The following is a 26,850-nucleotide window of genomic DNA, read 5'->3' on the forward strand; positions in this document are numbered from 1 at the left end:
ACTCCTGATTACCAACATCATAATTCCGCTCAGCCGGCGAAAACTTCCTGGAAAAGAAAGCACATGGTTTCATCACAGAGCAACCAGAGCCTCTCTGCGACAAAACAGCTCCTGCACCAATCTCAGAAGCATCCACTTCAACCTGAAAGGGAAGTGAGACATCAGGCTGGCACAAAACAGGCGCCGAAGTAAACCGGCGCTTCAGCTCCCGGAAGGCCTCAATGGCCGCAGGAGCCCAATTAGCGACATCAGAACCTTTCTTGGTCATATCCGTCAGAGGTTTAACAACGCTAGAAAAGTTAGCAATAAAACGACGGTAGAAATTAGCAAACCCCAAAAACTTCTGAAGACTCCTAACAGACGTGGGTTGAGTCCAATCATGAATAGCTCGGACCTTGACTGGGTCCATCTCCACAGCAGAAGGGGAAAAGATAAAACCCAAAAAGGAAACCTTCTGCACTCCAAAGAGACACTTTGAGCCCTTCACAAACAAAGCATTATCACGCAAAACCTGAAACACCATCCTGACCTGCTTTACATGAGAATCCCAATCATCAGAAAAAACTAAAATGTCATCCAGATAAACAATCACAAATTTATCTAGATACTTCCGGAAGATGTCATGCATAAAGGACTGAAACACTGAAGGAGCATTGAAGGGCCCAAAAGGCATCACCAAGTACTCAAAATGACCTTCGGGCGTATTAAATGCAGTTTTCCATTCATCTCCCTGCCTAATGCGCACAAGGTTGTACGCACCACGAAGATCTATCTTGGTGAACCAACAGGCACCCTTAATCCGAGCAAACAAGTCCGACAATAGTGGCAGAGGATACTGAAATTTAACCGTGATTTTATTCAGAAGCCGATAGTCTATACAAGGTCTCAAAGATCCGTCTTTCTTGGCCACAAAAAAGAATCCCGCACCAAGAGGGGAAGAGGATGGACGAATATGTCCTTTCTCCAAAGACTCCTTTATATAAGAACGCATCGCGGCATGCTCAGGTACCGACAGATTAAATAATCGTCCCTTAGGAAACTTGCTACTAGGAATCAAATCTATAGCGCAGTCACAGTCCCTATGAGGAGGAAGAGCACTGGACCTGGACTCACTGAACACATCCTGATAGTCAAGCAAAAACTCAGGAACTTCTGAAGGAGTGGAGGAAGCAATAGACACCGACGGGGAATCGCAATGAATACCCTGACAACCCCAACTTGACACAGACATAGACCTCCAATCCAGAACAGAATTATGAGCCTGTAACCATGGCAGACCCAAAACGACCAAATCATGCATTTTATGCAGAACAAGAAAACGAATCACATCCCGATGTTCAGGAGTCATGCGCATGGTCACTTGTGTCCAATACTGCGGTTTATTCTCCGCCAATGGCGTAGCATCAATTCCTCTAAGAGGAATAGGATTTTCCAAAGGCTCCAGGACAAAACCACAGCGCCTGGCAAACGACAAGTCCATAAGACTCAGGGCAGCACCTGAATCCACAAACGCCATAACAGGGTAGGAAGACAATGAGCAAATTAAAGTCACAGACAAAATAAATTTAGGCTGCAGGTTACCAACGGCGACAGGACTAACAAACTTTGTTAGGCGTTTAGAGCATGCTGATATAACATGTGTAGAATCACCACAGTAAAAACACAACCCATTCTGACGTCTATGATTTTGCCGTTCAGTTCTAGTCTGAATTCTATCACATTGCATTAAATCAGGCGTCTGTTCAGACAACACCGCCAAAGGATTAGCGGATTTGCGCTCCCGCAAACGCCGATCAATCTGAATGGCCAGCGTCATAGAATCATTCAGACTTGTAGGAATGGGAAAGCCCACCATCACATTCTTAATAGTTTCAGAAAGGCCATTTCTTAAATTTGCGGCCAGAGCACACTCATTCCACTGAGTAAGCACGGACCATTTCCGAAATTTTTGGCAATACACTTCGGCTTCATCCTGGCCCTGAGAAATAGCCAGCAAAGCCTTCTCTGCCTGAATTTAAAGATTGGGCTCCTCATAAAGCAATCCGAGCGCCAGAAAAAACGCATCAATATTCGCCAATGCCGGATCTCCTGGCGCCAATGAGAAAGCCCAATCCTGAGGGTCGCCCCGCAAGAAGGAGATAACAATTTTGACTTGCTGAGCTGAGTCTCCAGACGAACGAGGTCTCAAAGATAGAAACAATTTACAATTATTCCTAAAATTCCTAAATTTAAATCGATCTCCTGAGAACAGCTCAGGAATAGGAATCTTAGGCTCTGACATAGGACTGCCAATAACAAAATCCTGAATGCTCTGCACACGAGCAGCAAGCTGATCCACACCAGTAATCAGAGTTTGCACTTTCATGTCTGCAGCAGAGTTTCAAGCCATTCAGAGGTAAAGGGGAAGGAAGGAAAAAAAAAAACAAAACTCAGAACTTCTTTTTTTTTCTTTTTATCCCACTTCTGCAATGCATTAACTATTCAGTGGCCTGGCATACTGTTGTGATCCTAATGGCAGAGGATCTCAGGGTCTTTAGCAAAGTCTGCAAACATAAAAACTAGCTCTTAGGGAGGTGGTAACTGAGCTGACCACATACCTGATCCTAGCCCACAAATAATAGCAGCCGGGGAACGTGCCTACGTTGGTTCTAGACGTCTCGCGCCAGCCGGAGATCTAACTAACCCTTTCAGAGAAAATACAGACCTCACTTGCCTCCAGAGAAATACCCCAAAGTAGATACAAGCCCCCAACAAATAATAACGGTGAGGTAAGAGGAAAAGACAAACGTAAGTATGAACTAGATTCAGCAAAGAGAGGCCCACTAAATAATAGCAGAAATATAGAAAGCGGACTTATGTGGTCAGCGAAAAACCCTACTAAAATATCCACGCTGAATATCCAAGGACCCCCATACCGACTAACGGTATGGGGGGAGAATATCAGCCCACTAAGAGCTTCCAGCAAAATCAGGAATCACATTATGAACAAGCTGGACAAAAAACAGAATAATACAAATAAACAAAAAACAAGAAAGCAGGACTTAGCTTATGTTGCAAAAATCAGGACCAGTAGACAAGAGCAACCAGACAAGGACTGATTACATGGATGCCAGGCAAAGGACTAAGACTCCAGGAAGTTTAAATAGAAACACCCAGAGTCTTAACGAACAGGTGACTACCAAGCTGAGGAAAGAGAATCCAAGAGCCATACCGCGAGTGACCACAAGAGGGAGCCCAAAAGTATAGTTCATAACAGCCAAACTCCTGAGCCACCCAGAGGTAAAGAGGGAAAAAAAACACAACAGAGTATACAAAAAAAATGGCTCAGCACTTTCTTTCCCTTCTTCTGAGATGCGGCTAACTCATTGTTGGCCAGTTGTACTGTTATGATCTGGTGTAGAACAAAAATCACAATAAATATAACAAAATGTCCAGACCGAGAGGGGCCGAAGCCCTGCTCTCTCTGTATATACATAAATAAACCTACACTAATCAAATGTGTATTACTCCTAGAAACATATTATAAACTAGAGAACATGGAGTACAAAAACACTAGCAAATTAAAGAAGTAAAACCAATAATTTTATTGCTGCATTTAAAAGTATACACAATACAAAAATAGCCCAATCACTGGGCGATAGATAAATAAGAGGAGCTATACTGGGAACCTGCTAGCACAGCAGGTTTGAATGGACCAAAAATAATACAAAATAAGGGCTGATGTGGCTGCACCAGATAAGTGGGAAGGAGAACATGAATAAATATAAATATAATGTCCAACAACCAGGCTCTGTACACTAGCCTCTATGGCTGTTACCATACATCCAAGGCTCCCAAACCCCCTACACAAAAATAGATTGCCATCACTCACCCATAGTTATACATGTGCTAGGTCCGCCTGCTGAGACCCCTTGACGCGCGTTTCGCGTAAGTGCTTCTTCAAGAAGCACTTACGCGAAACGCGCGTCAAGGGGTCTCAGCAGGCGGACCTAGCACATGTATAACTATGGGTGAGTGATGGCAATCTATTTTTGTGTAGGGGGTTTGGGAGCCTTGGATGTATGGTAACAGCCATAGAGGCTAGTGTACAGAGCCTGGTTGTTGGACATTATATTTATATTTATTCATGTTCTCCTTCCCACTTATCTGGTGCAGCCACATCAGCCCTTATTTTGTATTATTTTTGGTCCATTCAAACCTGCTGTGCTAGCAGGTTCCCAGTATAGCTCCTCTTATTTATCTATCGCCCAGTGATTGGGCTATTTTTGTATTGTGTATACTTTTAAATGCAGCAATAAAATTATTGGTTTTACTTCTTTAATTTGCTAGTGTTTTTGTACTCCATGTTCTCTAGTTTATAATATGTTATGATCTGGTGGCCTAGGAGCAGCAAGAGACGTGCTCTGGAGAAGGTGGTATCTATACTGACCGCGGACCCTGAACTTAACACCGCAACTAGAAGTAGCCGTGGGATGTACCTACTGATCCTAGACACCTCGACACAGCCGGAGGACTAATTAACCCTATAGATAGAAAAGGGAAAGCTATCTCGCCTCAGAGAAAATTCCCAAAGGATAGGCAGCCCCCCACAAATATTGACTGTGAGAGGAGAGGAAAAAACATACACAGGCTGAAAACAGGATTTAGCAAAGGAGGCCAATCTAGCTAAAATAGGAAAGATAGGACAGAGAACTATGCGGTCAGTATTAAAATACTAAGAAATATCCACCACAGAAAATACAAAAACTCCACATCTAACTAAAGACATGGAGGGTATATCTGCCTCTCCAGAGATTCCAGCTTGACTGCATAAATCCTTACACAGATTAAGCTGGACAAGAAAAAACATGAAATGCACTGAACAATAAGGCCCACAAAATGTGGGCTGCAAAACAAGCAGGACTTATCTTAGTGAAAAGACCAGGAAGCAGGAGAGACCATGAAGAGATGTGAATCCTCCAGAAACAATGGACAACTGGCACTGACTAAAGGGTGAAGTCAGACTAAATAGCCCAGTCCAGAGGAGACACACCTGATAACTGCTGTGAAGGACAGACAGCAGCGCTACCAATTATAACCACCGGAGGGAGCCCAAGAACAGAATTCTCAACAGTAGGGGCCTACTAACGGCGTCTGCCGCTCCAAGGTGTTCTCCAGGTTTACTTGCCTGAGCTTCAATCTTCAGGCTCTCATTAAGTAGTTGTTTATATAACACTGCAGTTGGCCTACTATATTGGTTGGGGCCTACTAACGGTGTCTGCCGCTCCAAGGTGTTCTCCAGGTTTACTTGCCTGAGCTTCAATCTTCAGGCTCTCATTAAGTTGTTGTTGTTAATATAACACTGCAGTTGGCCTACTAGTGTGGTTGGGGCCTACTAACGGTGTCTGCCGCTCCAAGGTGTTCTCCAGATTTACTTGCCTGAGCTTCAATCTTCAGGCTCTCATTAAGTAGTTGTTTATATAACACTGCAGTTGGCCTATTATTTTGGTTGGGGCCTACTAACGGTGTCTGCCGCTCCAAGGTGTTCTCCAGGTTTACTTGCCTGAGCTTCAATCTTCAGGCTTTCGGCCTATATTTGAAATATGAAACTGGATTTGGGATACTAGTTGGATTGGGCCTACTAATGGTGTCTGCCACTCCCTGGTGTTGTCCTCCACTGAACAAAGCAGAGCTTCAATTTTCAGGCTCTCATTAAGTAGTTGGTAAGATAACACTGCATTTGGCCTACTACTACCTTGGTTGGGCCCTACTAACGGTGTCTGCAGCTCCTCGGTTTTCTCCTGTTTGGTTTTCTTGAGCTTCAATCTTCAGGCTTTCGGCCTACATTTTAAATATTAAACTGCATTTGGCCTACTAGTGTGGTTAGGGCCCTACTAACGGTGTCTGCCGCTCCTGGGTTTTCTACTCCTCTGAACAAAGCAATGCCACCTGGTTAGTCCTGTTACCAATTTTGAACTGCATTTAGCCCACTTTATAATTTGGGCCTATATCTGTGTTTCCTCCTCATCCTGCCTATTGCCCAGCCAGTGCTAGATGAGTCTTGTGGTACATTGACCCAGACCACTACATTCCCCTTGCACGCTACACAGCCACAATCTGACCCTGCTGAAAGTCAGGTTCTCCTTCCCGCTTACTATACCACCTTACACGGTGACAAAGAGGAAGGTGCAGATGAAAGTGCAGGTTCCTTCATCAGGTGGGGGGGATACTCGCTGGCGACATCACTGGCACAGGGCCCCTCCGAGTACGCAAAAGTGTCGCTGCCGGTGGGAGGCGCCCCCGCCGTGCAAACACACCGCTGTACTTTGAGGGACCCTGTGCCAGTGCCAATGCGAACGAGTGGGCCCCCCCTGCTTGCTCAGGATCACAGCACTTGCAAACTTGAAATACTTACCTCTCACTGCTCCACCGCCGTGACGTAGTCCACATTTCCTGGGCCCACTAAAAACTTGAACCAGCCCTACCCCCCACAACTTTAGCCAAATGACCCCCAATTTCCAATGCCTAACTATTATAAAGTAAATTTAGATTGACAAGCTTCAGTAACAAGAATGGATGTTTTTACCATTACAATGGGCACTGTAGGTGTTTTTCTGGCCTCCACTCACTGCCGACTATGCTTCCCCATTGACTTGCATTGTGTTTCGTGTTTCGGTCGATCCCCGACTTTTGGCGATAATCGGACGATTACACTCGACTCGACTTTTGACAAAGTCGGGTTTCGCGAAACCCGACTCGATCCTAAAAAAGTGAAAGTCGCTCAACCCTAGTGATCACCCATTTAGTGGCCTCAGCCTTTCTTTCTTGTGCATATACTGTGAATATTTGGGCCCTGGGTGGATCCCCTCAATTATTGTCCTATGGTGCCCTCTACCTTCTCTTGCTAACATACGTTAACAATTAATCCAACACTGATAATCTACGGCAATGGGACGAGAGGAAAAGTCAAGGGTATAAAAGTAATATATCAAACCCCCTACACTGACAGCATGTAGAACACCTCGTTCAGCTCCCACTCTGTCGGAAGTATCCTCTGCCTGCTTAGGAAGTCTGCCATCTGGTTTTTGGACCCCTTTAGGTGAACTGCTGAAATGGATAGCACCATCCCCTCCTCCCACTGAAAGACCTTCTCTGCTAGATGTTGCAGAGAGGGAGGTCTTGGAACTTCCTCATAGCGTAAAAACGCCACGGTCGTGTTGTCCAATACGATTCTCACATGTTTGCCCCTGACTACTGACTGGACTTGAAGCAGGATCTCCCACACTGCACAGTTCCCTATAAATTGAGGACCTGGCTTGGATTTCTGGAGTCCAAGGTCTTTGGAAGTATCTCCCTTCCACGCGATCACCCCAGCCTAGTTGACTTGCATCAGTGGTGATCACTGAGCAGGGAGAGAGAACCCAGGGGAATTGCATCTGGAGGTTTTCTGGAATGGTCCACCAGCATAGAGATCTCCTGACTAAGGAGGAGAGGGGCATCACAGCATCCAGGGACAGTTGGCGTTTGACCCAAGCAGCCAGAACGGCCCCTGTGAGTGGAACTGACTCCACTGAACACAAGGGATGCAGGAAGTAAGTCCCAGGATCCTTATTGCCTCTCTGATGGAACAACAGCTTCATGAGAATTGACAGATCCTGTCCCCTATTGAGGTCTGCTTCTCTACTGGCAAGAAAGAGGTTGTTAAAGGATAATCTAGGAGAATCCCCAGGAACCTCTTTCTGGACTCTGGAGAGAGATCTGACTTCTTCCAGTTTATCACCCATCCCAGCCTTTGTAGCATGCAGACTGAGATCCGACAGTGCTTCTTGAGTTCTTCCCTGGATCTGTCTTTGATAAGCAAGTCGTCCAGGTAGAGGACTCTGATAATATCTAACTTTCTTAGATAGGCGACTACTTCCGCCACTAGCTTGGTGAACACTCTGGGGGCTGAGACTAGACTGAAGGGAAGGCAATGGAACTGGTAGTGAAAATCCCTCCCCTGCACCTTTCAAGCAAACCTTAAGTACCGCTGGAAGGAAGCATGGATGGGAACGTGGTACGCATTTTTTAGGTCTAGGGTACATATCACCGCATTTTTTTTCTATCAGGACGACTGTGGCCCTGATGTACTCCATTTTGAATATTTTGGACTTTACGCAACGGTTTAGAGGTTTCAGGTTTATTATTATGCGGCTCTCTCCCCAGGGTTTTTTGACCGAGAAGAGACTGGAATAATGGCCTTTGCACCTTTCTTCCTTGGGCACAGGTACTATTGCTCCGATCTTTAGGAGATCCTGAACATCTGACCACATGGGGTAAGCAGCAGACTGGAGGCAGGAGCTTGTTATTATGAACCTCCCTGGCGGGGTCTGGGTAAACTCTATTCTGTAACCTGAAGAGATTATCCCCAACACCCACTGATTTTCTGAGATCTCTTGCCAACTTTCAAGATACTGTCCTAGCCGTTCCCCCAAGCTCATTTTCTTCCTGAACAGAAGAGAAAGTCCTTACCCCTACCTCCTTTGGGGTAGGTCCATCTGCCTGACTTCCCCTATAGCCTGACATCCGGTTGGGTTGGGGTATACGAAAGGCCTAATACTTTTTTGATTTATCCTCAGGGAATTTCTTTTTATCTGATGCTTTTTCCAGAAAGTCATCTAGAACAGGGCCAAACACTATCACCCGAGAAAGGAATGGAACATAGTTTGTTTTGGACTGTGTGTCCCTAGACCATGTTTTTAGCCAAATAGCTCGCCGGGCAGCATTAGCTAAGGCTTCATTCCTGGCTGCAAATCTAACAAATTCTGTAGATGCATCAGCCATGAACCCGGTAGCTAGCTTTAGGAGGGGAAGGGATTTCAGGATAGCGTCCCTGGGGGTTTTAGACTTTAGGTATTCTCCAGGTCGTCGACCCATAGGTGTATGGACCAAGCTTGCTGTGATGTAGGCTCGAATTATGACCAACATCTCCCAGGTTCTCTTAAGGAGACAATCCGCCTTCCGATCCATCGGCTCTTTAATGTTAGAGGAGTCCCCAAATAGGATTGAAATCCTCTTTGCCACCTTGGCTATGGGCACATCGATATTTGAGATGTCCTCTGGCTCGAAGGGCAGGCGAAGCTTAAAGTCTCTGGAAATAACCAGCCTTTTCTTGGCGTCTTCCCACTCCTTCATGATCATCGAGCAGATGTGGCTGTTAACCAGTAAGACTCTGTTACTCTGGGATCTTAAACCACAGAACCTCTCGTCCTGTATAGATTGAGGAATCTGGGTTTCCTCCACCTGCATAGTGCTCCTCCCTGATGACCATTGAGGTGCAAGGTTTGCTTAGATGTTTTTGCCAGGTGTCTGGCAGCTTAGTATTGCAGAGAGCACATCTTCTAGACTTCCCTGCTTTCTTGCCGTCCCTTTTAGGTGTTGTCTAGGGGATTTTCTCCCCTAGAATACACAGTATATGCCAGGTGTTTCTATGTGTGGGGTAAGGGGCTGACAGTGGGCTTCTCATTAACAATCTATTCATGTGCCCTGGCCTTGTTTATAAGTAACCTCACCTTTGGCAGATTCCTCCATGTCCAAGCATACAATAGGGCAGCCTACAGACATTTAGAACCCTATTTACATAACAACCAAAAGACGAGGTGCCACTAGGATCCTTGCTTCGTCTGCATACTTTGTGCGTTCCAAAATGGAACACACACTGACCGCGACCCAGAAGTGCTCAACTCGGCCCGCAGGAGATTCTGTGTGCTGGAGCCAGATGCTGGAGCAGAAAGCCTCCTGGCAGGAGGAATTAGCTCACAGCCTGGGAGCAGCGCTCACCACGTTGTCTGAGGAACACCCATCAGGGGGTGTCGGACACAGACCGCTTAACAGAGGGAAGAGAGAGGCTGGGCCCCCTGATCCGCTCTGGGTGTGCCAGGTATAGCCAGGAGGGATATGCCGGAGCTCTTCTCTCATCATTCCTATTCTCACTGGGACAGGAACAACACTGAGGGGTGGAGATGGGAGGGTCCTATTAACCTCTCGTTGTTTCCTGTCCCAGCAAGGATAAGAAGGACGACCTCCATAGTAATGTCAGTAGGGATGACCTGGAAACTCTTTGTAGCTAAATCTAATTATATGCTTAAAGAAATAAGTAAGCATCTGCAAACTGTCTATCTCTTCAGGGAAGACCAGATTCATTTCAGGTGCTCACATGCTTGGCAGGCTCCTTTGCAGCCTAGGTGCATCATCATTAAGTTCTTGATCCATAGAACGCCTTCTGCGATGTTCTGGAAATCTCTGTGGCATTATTGGAGCAGATGACCAGTCAGATATTTGGATTCTGGGAATATTCAGAACATCACAGAATGGTCTCATGTTGCTTGGATCTTTCAAAGTAAACAATGCCATTTTCCTAAAGGGCATCAAGTAGTGGTTTCAACACCCTTCCTTTAGCAAGTGTCATTCCAGATAGATCTGTTGGCAATTAATTGTATGCGTTTTCCATTGAAATTAACATGGACCATGATTGCCTAGTGTACGGTGCACCCTGTCGATCTCCAGCTCCTTATCAATAGGATCACCAAGGATATTATTGAATAATGTCTGCAGTGTTGGCATAAGCGCTTGTGTATTGATGCATTCAGGTATACACCTTATTTGGAAATTATTGTGATTTTATTGGTCTTCAACTATATTAAACAGACTGTTTATCTGCTGGCTGTGAAACTCCAGTGTTTGTTTATGAGAATTATGATGGCCCATACCTTATATGACATCATCCTCTAATCACTGTACCTGGTCAGTGAGCTGTGACACAGAATGCGAGTCCCGACACCGCTGGAACACAGCCATAAAGGAACGAGAGTATGTGTTTTTGTTTTAACGTGGAATGACAAGGGGTTATCCTACTAGTGGATAATACCTTTAAGAAATACAATTTTCAGTTAACTTTTCCAACATTCTGAACATGAAAAAGGCTTCTCTCCTGTGTAACCTTTCAGAAGTTTATTAAAAGTTGATATCTATGAAAATAATTTCCCACATTGTGAACAGAAAAAAGACTTATCCCCTATGTGAATTATTTGGTGACTAAGAAGAGATGATTTCTTAATAAAACATTTATCACATTCTGAACACTAAAAAGGCTTCTCTCCTGTGTGTGTTCTTTGGTGCTTAACAAAATTTGATTTCTGGTTAAAACATTTCCCATATTGTGAACAGAAAAAAGACTTCTAACCTGCATGAATTGTCTCGTGACTAACATGTTCTGATTTCTAATTAAAACATTTCCCATATTCTTAACATGAAAAAATTTTTTCCCTTGTGTGGGTTCTCACATGCCTATCAAGATGCGCTTTCGTGGTAAAACATTTCCCACATTCTGAACATGAAAAAGGCTTCTCCCCTGTGTGGGTTCTCACGTGCCTAACAAGGTCCACTTTTTGGTAAAAATATTTCCCACATTCTGAACATGAAAAAGGCTTCTCCCCTGTGTGAGTTCTTTGATGTTTAGAAAGAGCTGATTTATCTCGAAAACATTTCCCACATTCTGAACATGAAAAAGGCTTCTCCCCTGTGTGAGTTCTTTGATGTTTAAAAAGAGCTGATTTATCTCGAAAACATTTCCCACATTCTGAACATGAAAAAGGCTTCTCCCCTGTGTGAGTTCTTTGATGTTTAAAAAGAGCTGATTTATCTCGAAAACATTTCCCACATTCTGAACATGAAAAAGGCTTCTCCCCTGTGTGAGTTCTTTGATGTTTAAAAAGAGCTGATTTATCTCGAAAACATTTCCCACATTCTGAACATGAAAAAGGCTTCTCCCGTGTGAGTTCTCCAGTGGCTACCAAGTTGCGCTTTCTGATTAAACCATTTCCCACACTTGGAACAAGAAAAGTTATTCTTCGCTGTGTGAATTTTTGTTTTTGTTTAAGAAAAGACTTTTCAATGGGAAAACTATTTCCACATTCTGAAACTGAAAATGTGTTTTTTGCTTTAGGAGCAGTTTGTTTTTGAACTCTTATTTTGTAACTTTGACTTTCCTTAGTAGTTGGTAATGAATCAGAAGACAGGACCTGTTTCAAAGGATCAGATGACAGATCTTTGCTCTGAAGTGATGATGGTATATCTGGAGTAATGGCACTCACTTCAGTTGTATCCTGTGGGATCTCAAGATCATCTGATTTAAAAATTGAAGATGTCAGCTGTCCCTCTGATCTCCTGGTACAGTCATCTGGCAAGAAAAAAAACAATATTTATTTTTGAATAAAATACCCTTAAATTTGATATTTTTGAAAAGTTCCAATTAAACTGACAGTAAAAATAGCAAGTTATGTAAACATTTTGAAATATTCACCAAGGCAATGACAGTTAACAGTTTAATAGAAAACCTCATAGGATGAACCAGTAGAGCGTGGTGTTCATATGTTTGTTCATTCTGCCTCCCAAATATGGAATAAAAAGGCACCAAACAATGTTATGTAGACTAAAATAATACTAATAAAAACTTCTACTCATCTCACAAAAACAAGTCACCCACTCAGGTCCATCATCTGTCAGTGGTAAAACAGAGGTTTCCACCATATTAGTGGCTCAAAGGCTCTTGAAAAGCAACATGGCTTCCATAAACCAATCCAGCAATATCCGCTCTTCCAAAGTCAAATCTCCCCCTCGCTTCAGGTCCTTGAATTGTGCCCAAATCAGATTTAGCATTCATGTATTTGTCATTTCTATAGTGAGAAGAACCCACTTAATTTATGGTGTGTTTCTCCTGAAGTACAATCTGGGCACTATGTGTTGGTTAATAAAAAAGGCAAATGTGCAATTTTCACTCTCCAACATCCACTGATTACAGATATTAGCAAAGTGTCTTTGAAGCCAAAATATTCCCTACTCCTAATGATTAATTCATTCAATGTTTTATTTATTTTATTATTTATCTGCACGTTTGTCGCATTAGGCCTTCTGCACATAGCGTGTCCCATCTCCTATGTGATCTGTTCCTGCAACGTCTGCTTCTGTCACCAGGAGTCGCCTTATTCATTCTGCAGGCAGCGCTGGTAATGGAAGAGACATGGAAACCAGGAAATTCAAGAGAATTTTGAAAATAATTTGCAAGGTCCACTTGTTTCCTATTATACTTTGTGAAGAATTCCAAAATTATCACCTCATAAAGGGACACATGTCAGGGCCCTGATTAGGAACACAAAACTGGCTGGGGGACAAGGTTAACCCCTTTCTGCCATCGGACAGAAGAGTACATCAGCGGTACGTCGGCATAAGAACCAGAGGTCTCCTAAAGACCTCTATGGTTGTTGATGCCAGATTGCTGTGAGCGCCATCCTGTGGTCGGCGCTCATAGCAATGCTGGAATTCAGCTACATAGGGGCAATCTGAGCATCTCCCCTATGTAGCAGAGCCGATCAGGCTATGCCAGCTTAAAGCCTTCCATGGAGGCTATTGAAGCATGGCAAAAGTTAAAAAAGTTTTTAAAAATATGAAAAAAATAAAAAATATAAAAAGTTCAAATCACCCCCCTTTCGCACCATTCAAAATAAAAAAACAAACAAAAAAAACCTACACTTAATTGGTATAGCCACGTTCAGAATCACCTGATCTATCAATAACAAAAGGGATTAACCTGATCACTAAATGGCGTAGCGAGAAAAAACTTAATGCCAGAATTACGTTTTGTTGGTCGCCGCAACATTGCATTAAAATGCAGTAACGGGCGATCAAAAATACGTATCTGCACCAAAATAGTATAATTAAAGACGTAAGTTTGGCATGCAAAAAAATAAGCCCTCACCCAACCCCAGATCACGAAAAATGGAGACGTTACGGGTCTCGGAAAACTGCACAATTTTTTTTTCTTTAGCAAAGTTTGGATTTTTTTTTTACCACTTAGATAAAAAATAACCTAGACATGTTTGGTGTCTATGAACTTGTAAATGACCTGGGGAATCATAATGGCAGGTCAGTTTTCGCATTTAGTGAACCTAGGAAAAAAGCCAAACAAAAAACAAGTGTGGGATTGCACTTTTTTTGCAATTTCACCGCACTTGGAATTTTTTTTCTGTTTTCTAGTACATGACATGGTAAAACCAATGGTGTCGTTCAAAAGTACAACTCGTCCCGCAAAAAAATAAGCCCTCACATGGCCATACTGATGGAACAATAAAAAAGTTATGGCTCTGGGAAGGAGGTGAGCGAAAAACGAAAAAGCAAAACCGAAAAAAGCTCCGGGGGTTAAGGGGCTTAAACACTATTTTGAACACTAACTACTGTAGTCAAAAACTGATTATATACAACAACACATCTACTGAGATGATCAAACTCAACAGTCTTCATTAGTAAGAAATTAGTAAACATGAAACCTCTCTGGGGTAATTACAGTTTGGGGCTCGGTGGCTCTTGGCAATCTAAACTATTGTAAATGACAATATTTTCTGTCAGAGGAATATCATGAAGAAATATTAGACATTTAAAGATAACTTTTTATAATAGTGCAGAGCTAAGGTGTCTGATCTCTGGTATTTGGCAGAGGAAATGGAGAACTTATTTAAAGATACCAGGGAATTGAAAACTCACATAAGTGAGGAAGGCCGATCCCACCACAATCAAACTATCATACAGAATGAAACTGTAAAAAAAAAAAAATACAAATTAGACCCAAGGGTGGTCCGCTAAAGAAAGTCCATGAAGGCATTAAGGGCAGAGATCGGCACCTTCAGTGTGGTAGACTTTAAGCCCATCTCAAATCCCTCCTGGAGGAAGTCCAAAATTCTGGGAATGTCTGGACGGACTGTGCTCGAAGTAGATTCGCCAACATAAGAACAAAACCTCTTCCACATCTTGGAATAGATCGCTGATGTTATTGGTTTCCTACTCGCCTGCATAGTAGCTATCACCCTGTCTGACAATCCCCTGGAACTTAGGATCTTCCGTTCAGGATCCAGGCCTTCAGGCACAGAAGACAAGGGTGTTGGCGCCAGAGGGGACCTTGCAACAGCAGATAGGGTCTGTCTGGAAGTGGAACTGGATCTAACAGAGTCATGCGGTGCAACATTGGAAACCAAATCCTCTTCGGCCTGAAGGGAGCTACCAATATCACTGTGGCCTGATCTTCTTTGATTTTTCTCAGTATTCTCTGTATGAGGGGAAAAGGAGAGAATGCGTACAGAAGACCTTCTTCCCAACTCTGAGATAGGGCATCTATGCCTTCTGGGCTGTCGGCTGCTGGATTTATGGAGAAGAATCTTGCCACCTTCGCGTTCTTCCGGGTTGCAAACAGGTCTACACGCGGTGTTCCCCATCTCCAGGTCAGCTGGTGGAATACCTCTGGGTTCAGTTCCCACTCTGAGGACTAGAACTCTAGTGCCACCTATTGGAAGTAGCAATCCTAACAGTCAATGTCGACCCTTTAACGAGCCTTGTCACATGACTTAGGATAATAGCCAAACCAGAATCTCAATTTGCAGACACTGTTTCGGGGTACTGCCGAAGGCAGGAAGAGTCCTCAAATGGTATAGCGGTCTTTCTTGTCACTCTGGTGATAGGAATATCCACCTTTCCATCTTAGGGATTTCTTCCCATTGTTTGATTTCTGAAGGATCAAAAGGAAGACGGGCTTTAAAGTCACAAGGGATGACCAGGCGCTTCTCCGTATCTTCCCATTCTTCCAGAATCATGGCTCTAATATGCTGGTTGACTGGAAACACTATTTCTTGGTGTTCTGAGACCGCCGAACATCTCGTCCTGAACCGTGCGACCACTGTTTCTTCAATCTTCATGGTTGCTCTCACCGCTTTCAATAAGATGTCCGTATCTTCGGATAAGAAAAAATACTTTTTCCTCTCCTTGGATGGCCTTTGGGATAAACATTCTTCCTCGGCTTCAGCTTCTTCCTCTGAGTAGTTCGAGTAAAGGTACGCTTCCTCTGAGGATTCCTCCATCTCCCATCGGGCTCTCTTGTGACGGGAGGTGCTCGGATCTGGCTGTGGCAGCATGAGATTAGCAACGGTGTTCTGGACTTCTTCCCTGATAATGGCCCGCATACCCATCAGGAAGGACGCCTGTTCCTCTTTTAGGAATTTTGCAACACACTCTGGACATAATTGGTTTGTGTATGAGTCCACTAATTTAGTGTTGCATGTCGGGCATCTCCACATCCTTTTCCGGGAAGAAGAGCTGGATCTTTATCCTAACACACAAAATGGAACATTTCCCCTTTAACTAAGTGACTACTAACATGAGACAAAGCAGGCGCTATGGGGGCACTTACGCTGGCAAAGGACTGCTCGGCTGGTACTTCTGAGCGAGATGGATTAACCTCCATGGTTTAGACTGTGCACATCACCCGTCTCGTGAGTACCTTTTTAAAGGGTCTTACCTTGTCCAGATGGCCTCCAGATTACCCTCATAGCTCTCTCATGTGTTCCTGATTGGAACCCACGCTGCGCCGTCCCGAATGGAAGTGTCCCTCTAAACCGGAACTGTGCATCCTCGAATTCCATCCGGCCGGAATCACGTTCCCCGATGGAACCTATGTTCACCATGTGACCGGAAGTAAGCGGAAGTTCCCCTGCTCCACCGACACGTTGAGTGACTCCCGCCCAGTGAGGTATCAGCGATGGAGCCTCTTTACAGCAGGAAGGAAAGAGATCCAGTCCCCTCCGATCCTACTGAGCTCCGGTAAGTATCGCGCTCCTGCGATCCTCTTGCACGCTCTGTCCTGCTAGGGACAGGAAAAACACTGGGGTTGGGGTGGAAGGGGGGGCTTTTAGTCTCTTGTGTGTTTCTGGTCCCTAGAGGATATAAGGGACTACCTCCTAACGTGCTGTCATGAGGGACGTCCTGGGAAAGACATTTTTTATTCTATGTTGCATCTTTAGCAACATATGTTTCAGGGTCAGGATAAAGGATACTCTGCTACTATTGTACAGAAATTCACACTTGGCCCTCACTGCACATTCAATGTCGTCGATCATAAAAGTGAATTTTGGCCCAAAAGACAGGACCTGGTCTTGTACGGACCATATGAGCACATTCAGCAGTGCAGAAGGGAGAGACGGTAGATTCATCCAATAAGATATCAGGGTGGTAGGAATCCAACAGCATCATTACTCTCCACTTTCTCTTACAGGTCCATCATAAGGGTATGTGTCCACGTTCAGGATTGCATCAGGATTTGATCAGGATTTGACGCAGGTAAAATCTGCACCAAATCTGCCCCTGAGGTCACTGGCAGGTTACCAGCGTTTTTAATGCGTTTTTTGACGCGTTTTTTTCATGCGGATGTGTGTTTTTGTAAGCTCAATAAAGATACCAAAAAAAAGGGTGATGTCATTTCTTGTCCAACCTCTTCATTTACATAGTCCATTGAAGAATAATGTTTACACACAGACAGATAGATGATAGATAACAGATAGATCGATAGATAGATAATAGATAAATAGATAGATCTATCGTATCTATCTATTGTATCTATCGTATCTATCAATTATCTATAAATATATCTATCGATATATCTATAGATAGCTAGATAGATATATCGATATATAGATAATAGATACGATAGATAGATAAACACCAAGCCTGATGTTTAGTATATCTACTGTATGTATCTATCGATATATCTATCTATAAATATATCTATAGATAGACAATTATGTAGTAGATGGATAATCTAAGGGTCACTTCCGTCTTTATTCTGTCCGTCTGTCTGTCACGGAAATACCTAGTCGCTGATTGGTCGCTGCAAAACGGCCAATCAGCGACGGGCACAGTCCGGCCGCTCCCTACTGCCCTGCAGTCAGTGCCCCTTCCAGTCAGCGCTCACACAGGGTTAATGGCAGCGATAACGGACCGCGCTATGCCGCGGTGTAATGCACTCCGTTAACGCTGCTATTAACCCTGTGTGACCAACTTTTTACTATTGATGCTGCCTATGCAGCATCAAAAGTAAAAAGATCTAATGTTATAAATAATAATAATAAGAAGAAAAAAAATCATTACATACTCACCCTCCGTCAGCCCCTGGATCCAGCCGAGGCCTTTCCTGCTCCTCGCAATGCTCCGGTGACCGGTCCATGCATTGCGGTCTCGCGAGATGATGATGTAGCGGTCTCGCGAGATGATGATGTAGCGGTCTCGCGAGACCGCTGCGTCATCATCTCGCGAGACTGCAATGCACTCTTGGGACCGGAGCGTCGCAAGGAGCATCGGTAAACGCCTCACCTGGATCTGGGGGTCGATGGAGGGTGAGTATATAAGTATATATATTTTTTATTTTAATTCTTTTTTTAACAGTGATATGGTGTCCAGATTGCTATATACTACGTGGGCTGTGTTAGATACTGCGTTGGCTGTGTTACTGTATATACTACATCTCTGTGCTATATACTATGTGGGCTGTGCTATATACTACGTGGCTGTGGTATATACTATGTGGCTGGGCAATATACTACATCGCTGTGCTCTATACTACGTGGCCTGTGTTATATACTGCATGGGCAGTGTTATATACTACGTCTCTGTGCTATATACTACATGGCTGTGCAATATACTACGTGGCTGTGCAATACACTACATGGCTGATATATACTACGTGGCTGTACTGTGTTGGCTGTGCTATATACTAAGTGGGCTGTGTTATATACTACATCGCTGTGCTATATACTACGTGGCTGTGCAATATATTACGTGTCTGGGCAATATACTACGTGGCTGGGCAATATACTATGTGGCTGCTATATACTACGTGGCTACTATATACTAAGTGGCTGCGCTATCTGTGTTGGCTGTGCTATATACTACGTGGGCTGTGTTATATACTACATCGCTGTGCTATATACTACGTGTCTGTGCTATCTACTACGTGGCTGTGCTATCCACTGCGTGGGCTGTGTTATATACTATGTGGCTGTGTTATATACTACATGACTGTGCTATATACTACATGGCCGTGCTATATACTACGCGGCCGGCCGCGACCAATCAGCGATATTGGCGCGGAATTTAACCCCCACTCTCAGCGCAACGTACATACATACATACTCTAGAATACCCAATGCGTTAGAATCGAGCCACCATTTAGTGTATATATATATATATATATATATATATATATATATATATATATATATATTCGTCTAAGGGTCTGTTTGTCTGTAACGGAAATCCCCCGCGACCAATCAGCGACAGGTGCAGTCAGGTCGTGAATTGGCGCGTGATTTAAACCACGCTTCGCTGATTGGTCGCGGCCGGCCGGGCACGACCAATCAGCGATATTGCAGCGGGATTTAAACACCACTTCATAAATAAACTAAATACATATTCTAGAATACCCGATGCATTAGAATCGGGTCACCATCTAGTAGATATATAATAGCAAGGCCGATGTTTATGAATGAACGTTTAAAAAAAAAAAGGGAAAAAAAATGGCGTTTGCTCCCGCGCAATTTTCTGAGCCAGAGGGGGAAAGCCGACGGACGGGGGCCAATATTTGTAGCCTGGGAAGGGGGTAATACCCATGGCCCCTCCCAGGCTATGAATATCAGCCCGCAGCTGGCGTAGCCTTTACTGGCTATTAAAATAGGGGGACCCAAAAAAATAAATAAATAAATGACGTGGGGTCCCCCTATAATTTATAGCCAGAAAGGCTATGCAGACAGCTGCAGGCTGATATTCATAGCCTAGAGAGGGGCCATGGATATGGGCCCCCGGCTACAAATACCAGCCCCCAGCTGCCCCAGAAATGGCGCATCTATAAGATGAGCCAATTCCGGCACTTAGCCCCTCTCTTCCCACTCCCGTGTAGCGGTAGGATATGGGGTAATAAGGGGCTAATGTCACCTTGCTATTGTAAGGTGACATTAAGCCAGGTTAATAATGGAGAGGCGTCAATAAGAAGCCTATCCATTATTAATCCTAGAGTAGTGAAAGAGTTAAAAAAGAAATAAAGACACAGCCAGAAAAAAGTATTTTATTATTCTTAATTTAACCATACTTACCATACTCGATCGCCTGCAAAAAACGTAAAATAAACCGTATATTCCCTGTCCGACGCAGTCCAATTAATAACGAGTGTCCCACGATGATCTCCCCTATAGAACAGTGACATCGGGTGATGTCACTGCTCTATAGACCTCCAGTGACACACTGACAGGAGACAATGGCTCCTGCAGTGCATCACTGAGAGGTTACTGCAGTTCACTCGTCTCACTTCATGGCAATTGTTGCGTGGGAACTTTCTCACACAGCAATGCCAAAAGTAAGACTAGGGACTATTTTCTCACAGGGGCGTAGGAATACATTGTGAGGAATACATTGTGGAAGGATACCTTCCATCATTGTATTCCTGGAGCCCCTGGAGAGCAGTCACATCAGCTGATGTGGCAGCTCTCCACATGAGATCGTCGTGGGACACTCGTTTTAATTGGATTTCTGCGGATCAGGGAGTATAGTGTTTGTTTATTATTTTAATATTTTTTACAGGTGACAATGGCTTCTGGGATCAAAGTGACAAGTGATGGTGAGTATGTACTCTGTTATATGTACTGTATGTCCATATGTATGTATTGTATGTATGTACTGTATGTATGTGTTGTATGGTGTATGTTGCATGTTGTATGGTGCATGTCGCATGGTGCATGTCGCAAGTTGCATGACGTCGCATGTCACATGCTGTAGCATGTCGCATGTTGCCGCATGCCACATGATGCATGTTGTATGTCGCATGTTGCTTGTCGCATGTTGCCGCATGTTGCATGTCGGCGCATGTTGCATGACGCATGTTGTCGCATGTCACATGTTGTCGAATGTTACATGTCGTCGCATGTTGTCACATGTTGCATGTCGCATCTTGCTGCATGTCGCCGCATGTTGTATGGTGAATGTTGTGTGTTGTATGTGCACACAGTCTAGATGTGTCAGGGAGTTTGTGGGACTGATCATTCTCCCTGGGTAAGCGCTGATAATTACACCAATGTACTTTGTGGGTGGCGGCAGTGTAACTAACACCATGCAATGACTCACTTGATGACATGCTGTACCTCCCATATTGTGCACACTGGTATACATACTGGGCTCGCACCATGGTCTAATACTGTAGTGGTCAGTGCTCCTGCGAACTTTCTGTTGTACCACTAGTTTCCTTCTTGGATTGTCTCTGCATTTTGTATATCTTATTTATATGATTGAACTGTTCTGTGATATTTATGTAATAAACTGAGTATTTTTTATAATGATTTCTGAGATTCTATGGTTACTCCATTGTTTTGTTGTGTTGGATGTCGCCGCATGTTGTATGGTGAATGTTGTGTGTTGTATGTGCACACAGTCTAGATGAGTCCGGCTCTGCTACATCTGGATGCCAGACATCCAGATGTAGCAGAGCCTGTAGATGATCGCCGGAGAGAACTCTCCAGCGATCACGTACACTACAGCGTTCTCACAAACAGCTGATCAGCTGTTTGCGAGAACCAGACTAGTGCCCGGAGAAAAGTCCCGGTCATGTGCATGGCAGTTCTCGCAATAACATAAGTTATCATGAGAACTGCAGTGGATGAGGGACTTCCGGCAGCGGGACAGGTGAGCTGGCAGACATGCGTAGTAAGCTGCGTGTATGCAGTTTCTACGCATGTGACTAATCATTAGATGCGATTTTATCGCATCTAAAGATAGTCGATAGTCTATGGTAAATTTATGGCGCGGTGATGGAGCGTCGCCGCTTTGTAAAGAGACATGCTGCGTTCTGAAAAGACGCGCAACATGTCAGTTTACGCGGGTCTGCCGCCTGCATGTTTTACCGCATAGTGGAGACGGGATTTCATGAAATCCCTTCCACTATGCTGTAACATCTGGACGCTGCGTGTTTGACGCTGCGGCTCTATGCAGCGTCAAACACGCAGCGTTTCCTTAACGTGGAAACATACCCTAATACTTTTCTTCAAGTGATTTTCTAACTTGTCAGCACATTCTATGTACGCTGTCATTTGGATTTGTAGTTTACAGATCTGGGCAGGTGACGGTCAGCATCTTCTTTTCATTTCAGTAGGTAGTTGGATCTACCAGGTTTTAAGTTCTACAGAAAATGGCTTTCAATGCCTAATGTCATTTGAACACTTTTGGGTTGTTGCAAAAGGGTGATCACACTATTGTGATACGGCCAGACTAAACGACCGATAAAGCAGCCACAGCCGATGACTGAGAAGAATCTGTGACTTCTTTGCATTTAGTGGTTACTACTCAGATGAGAGAATATGTGAATATGAACATATAGTGGTACTTGTATATGCACTTAGTAAACTGCTGCAAATTAGGGTCTAAAACCAAATAGACCAAATAGGATCATGCATAAAAATAAAAAGATTGTGCTGTTACATGTGCTAGATATACAGTTGTGGCCAAAAGTATTGACACCCCTGCAATTCTGTCAGATAATACTCAGTTTCTTCCTGAAAATGATTGCAATCACAAATTCTTTGGTATTATTATCTTCATTTAATTTGTCTTAAATGAAAAACCACAAAAGAGAATGAAGCAAAAAGCAAAACATTGATCATTTCACACAAAACTCCAAAAATGGGCCAGACAAAAGTATTGTCACCCTCAGCCTAATACTTGGTTGCACAACCTTTAGCCAAAATAACTGCGACCAACCGCTTCCGGTAACCATCGCTGAGTTTCTTACAATGCTCTGCAGGAATTTTAGACCATTCGTCTTTGGCAAATACCCTGATATTTGAAGGGTGCCTTCTCCAAACTGCCATTTTTAGATCTCTCCACAGGTGTTCTATGGGATTCAGGTCTGGACTCATTGCTGGCCACCTTAGAAGTCTCCAGTGCTTTCTCTCAAACAATTTTCTAGTGCTTTTTGAAGTGTGTTTTGGGTCATTGTCCTGCTGGAAGACCCATGACCTCTGAGGGAGACCCAGCTTTCTCACACTGGGCCCTACATTATGGTGCAAAATTTGTTGGTAGTCTTCAGACTTCATAATGCCATTCCCCCGCTCAAGCAGTCCAGTGCCAGAGGCAACAAAGCAACCCCAAAACATCAGGGAACCTCTGCCATGTTTGACTGTAGGGACTGTGTTCTTTTCTTTGAATGACTTTTTTTCTCCTGTAAACTCTATGTTGATGCCTTTGCCGAAAAAGCTCTACTTTTGTCTCATCTGACCAGAGAACATTCTTCCAAAACATTTTAGGCTTTTTCAGGTAAGTTTTGGCAAACTCCAGCCTGACTTTTTTATGTCTCGGGGTAAGAAGTGGGGTCTTCCTGGGTCTCCTACCATACAGTCCCTTTTCATTCAGATGCCGAAGGATAGTACGGGTTGACACTGTTGTACCCTCGGACTGCAGGGCAGCTTGAACTTGTTTGGATGTTAGTCAAGGTTCTTTATCCAACATCCGCACAATCTTGAGGTTTAGCCACAGTGGGAGGGAGGTTAGCCACAGTGCCATGGGCTTTAAACTTCTTGATGACACTGCGCACGGTAGACACAGGAACATTCAGGTCTTTGAAGATGGACTTGTAGCCTTGAGATTGTTCATGCTTCCTCACAATTTGGTTTCTCGAGTCCTCAAACAGTTCTTTGGTCTTCTTTCTTTTCTCCATATTCAATGTGGTACACACAAGGACACAGGACAGAGGTTGAGTCAACTTTGATCCATGTCAACTGGCTGCAAGTGTGATTTAGTTATTGCCAACATCTGTTAGGTGCCACAGGTAAGTTACAGGTGCTGTTAATTACACAAATTAGAGAAGCATCACGTGATTTTTCGAACAGTGCCAATACTTTTGTCCACCCCTTTTTTATGTTTGGTGTGGAATTATATCCAATTTGGCTTTAGGACAATTCTTTTTGTGTTTTTTTTTCATTTAAGACAAATTAATTGAAGATAATAATACCAAAAATTTGTGTTTGCAATCATTTTCAGGAAGAAACTGAGTATTTTCTGACAGAATTGCAGGGGTGTCAATACTTTTGGCCACAACTGTAAGAACTAGGATGTAATGAATAGTTAAAAAAACAGACTAAAATGATTATACTGCCAGAAACAATTAGATAGTACCTTATGAGATCAATTATCTTTTTACTCTTCAGGAACACTTTAAACAAACGAGTGCAGCAAGCACAGTGTTTACCTGAAGATGTTGCATGTCCGGTCTGTAAAGTGCTCTGGTGCTTACGATTGGAGCAGCTTTTGTGTGATTACCCCTATCGTAAGCACCAGAGCACTTTACAGACCGGACCTGCAACATCTTCAGGTAAACACCGTGCTTACTGCACTCCTTTGTTTAAAGTGTTCCTGAAGAGTAAAAAGTTAATAGTACCTTATGTGATCAATCTAATTGTTTCTGGCAGTATAATCATTTTAATCAGCTTTTTTAACTATTCATTATATCCTTGTCCTTATATCTAGCAAATGTAACCAGGGCAGAGATGAGAGAATATTTCAATGTGTGGCCTCCCTGCTAACTCCCTTGCACCACTCCAGTCTGTCCTCAACTCTTGTTCGGCTAATCCACCTCTCTCCTCCCCTGCTTCACCCCTCTGTAAAATCCCTCCACTGGCTCCCAATTCCCCAACGAATCCAGTTCAAACTACTAACACTATTCTACAAAGCCATCCACAACCTGTCCCCTCCCTATATCTCTGAACTAACCTCCCACTATTTTCCCTCACGTAATCTTCGATCCTCCCAAGACCTCCCTACTCTCCTCTGTTATGACCTGGTGGTTAAGAAGCAACATGGGACAAGCTCTGAGGAGGTGGTATCTGTACTGACCGCAGTTCCTAATCCTAACACCAACACTAGAAGTAGCCGTGGGATGTTCCTGTCACTCCCTAGACACCTCGTCACAGCCTGAGAACTAACTACCCCTAAAGATGGAAACAGAAAGCTATCTTGCCTCAGAGAAAACCCCCAAAAGGAAAGATAGCCCCCCACAAATATTGACTGTGAGTGGAGAGGGAAATGACATACACAGAATGAAAACAGGATTTAGCAAAGGAGGCTGTTGTGAATTTGGATTCTGGGCTCCCCCGGTGGCTACTGGTGGAATTGAACTGGTGTCTTCATCTTCTCTGTTCACCTGTTCCCATCAAGATGTGGGAGTCGCTATATAACCTTGCTGCTCTGTTAGTTGCTTGCCGGTCAACAATGTTATCAGAAGCCTCTCTGTGCTTGTTCCTGCTCCTAGACAACTACTAGATAAGTTGGACTCTTGTCCATGTTTGTTTTTGCATTTTTGTTCCAGTTCACAGCTGTAGTTTCGTTACTGTGTCTGGAAAGCTCTTGTGAACAGGAATTGCCACTCTGGTGTTATGAGTTAATGCCAGAGTTTTAAAGTAATTTCTGGATGGTGTTTTGATAGGGTTTTCAGCTGACCATGAAAGTGTCCTTTCTGTCTTCTGCTATGTAGTAAGTGGACCTCAAATTTGCTAAACCTATTTTCATACTACGTTTGTTATTTCATCTTTATTCACCGCCAATACATGTGGGGGGCCTCTGTCTCCTTTCGGGGTATTTCTCTAGAGGTGAGCTAGGACTGATATTTTCCTCTGCTAGCATTATTTAGTCCTCCGGCTGGTGCTGGGCATCTAGAATCAACGTAGGCATGCTACCCGGCCACTGCTAGTTGTGCGTTAGGTTTAGTTCATGGTCAGCTCAGTTCCCATCTTCCAAGAGCTAGTTCCTATATATGCTTATGCTATGTTCTCTTGCCATTGAGATCATGACAGTTTGACCGGACACCTAAAGGGTTAAAATCCTTGGCTGAGAAAGGAGAGAAATAAGTAGTCTGCTGAAATTTTTTTTTTTTTTTTTTTCTCTCCTTCTAATCTTTGAATGGCTCTGTGTCCACCTGTTTGTAATGGATCTTCAGAGTGTAACTGCAGGTTTGAATAATCTCGCCACGAAGGTACAAAATTTGCAAGATTTTGTTTGTCATGCACCTGTATCTGAGCCGAGAATTCCTTTGCCGGAATTTTTCTCGGGGAATAGATCTGGGTTTCAGAATTTTCGAAATAATTGCAAATTATTTTTGTCCCTGAAATCTCGCTCTGCCGGAGACCCTGCACAGCAGGTCAGGATTGTGATTTCCTTGCACCGGGGCGACCCTCAAGACTGGGCTTTTTCATTGACACCAGGGGATCCTGCGTTGCTCAATGTGGATGCGTTTTTTCTGGCCTTGGGGTTGCTTTATGACGAACCTCATTTGGAGCTTCAGGCAGAAAAAACTTTGATGTCCCTATCTCAGGGGCAAGATGAAGCGGAAATTTACTGCCAAAGATTCCGTAAATGGTCTGTGCTTACTCAGTGGAATGAGTGCGCCCTGGCGGCGACTTTCAGAGAGGGTCTCTCTGATGCCATTAAGGATGTTATGGTGGGGTTCCCTGTGCCTGCGGGTCTGAATGAGTCCATGACAATGGCTATTCAGATCGATAGGCGTTTGCGGGAGCGCAAACCAGTGCACCATCTGGCGGTGTCCACTGAGAAGTCGCCAGAGAGTATGCAGTGTGATAGAATTCTGTCCCGAAGCGAGCGGCAGAATTTTAGACGGAAAAATGGGTTGTGTTTCTATTGTGGTGATTCTACTCATGTTATATCAGCATGCTCTAAGCGCACTAAAAAGCTTGGTAAATCTGTTTCCATTTGCACCTTACCGTCTAAGTTTATTCTATCTGTGACCCTGATTTGCTCTTTGTCATCTATTACCACGGACGCCTATGTCGACTCTGGCGCCGCTTTGAGTCTTATGGATTGGTCCTTTGCCAAACGCTGTGGGTATGATTTAGAGCCTTTGGAGACTCCTATTCCTCTGAAGGGGATTGACTCCACCCCATTGGCTAATAAAAAACCACAATACTGGACACAAGT

The 26,850-nt window shown here is 43.9% G+C and overlaps 1 protein-coding gene across 3 annotated transcripts in view; it reads right to left on the bottom strand.

Annotated features, from left to right (window-relative positions):
- Positions 1-10,947: 10,947 nt before the first annotated feature.
- Positions 10,948-26,850, bottom strand: part of LOC143766451 (oocyte zinc finger protein XlCOF8.4-like) — a 74,982-nt gene continuing 59,079 nt past the window's right edge. For 2 of the 3 annotated variants that reach the window (XM_077254158.1, XM_077254160.1), the window contains one exon: positions 10,951-12,196. In XM_077254158.1, the coding sequence (XP_077110273.1) occupies positions 11,262-12,196 (935 nt within the window). In that variant the 3' untranslated portion in view covers positions 10,951-11,261. Of the gene's footprint in view, positions 12,197-26,850 lie in introns of all 3 variants that reach the window. The other variant, XM_077254161.1, reaches the window with a different exon arrangement.

Source organism: Ranitomeya variabilis, chromosome 4, assembly GCF_051348905.1.
Source record: "Ranitomeya variabilis isolate aRanVar5 chromosome 4, aRanVar5.hap1, whole genome shotgun sequence".
In the NCBI taxonomy this organism is placed as follows: domain Eukaryota; kingdom Metazoa; phylum Chordata; class Amphibia; order Anura; family Dendrobatidae; genus Ranitomeya; species Ranitomeya variabilis.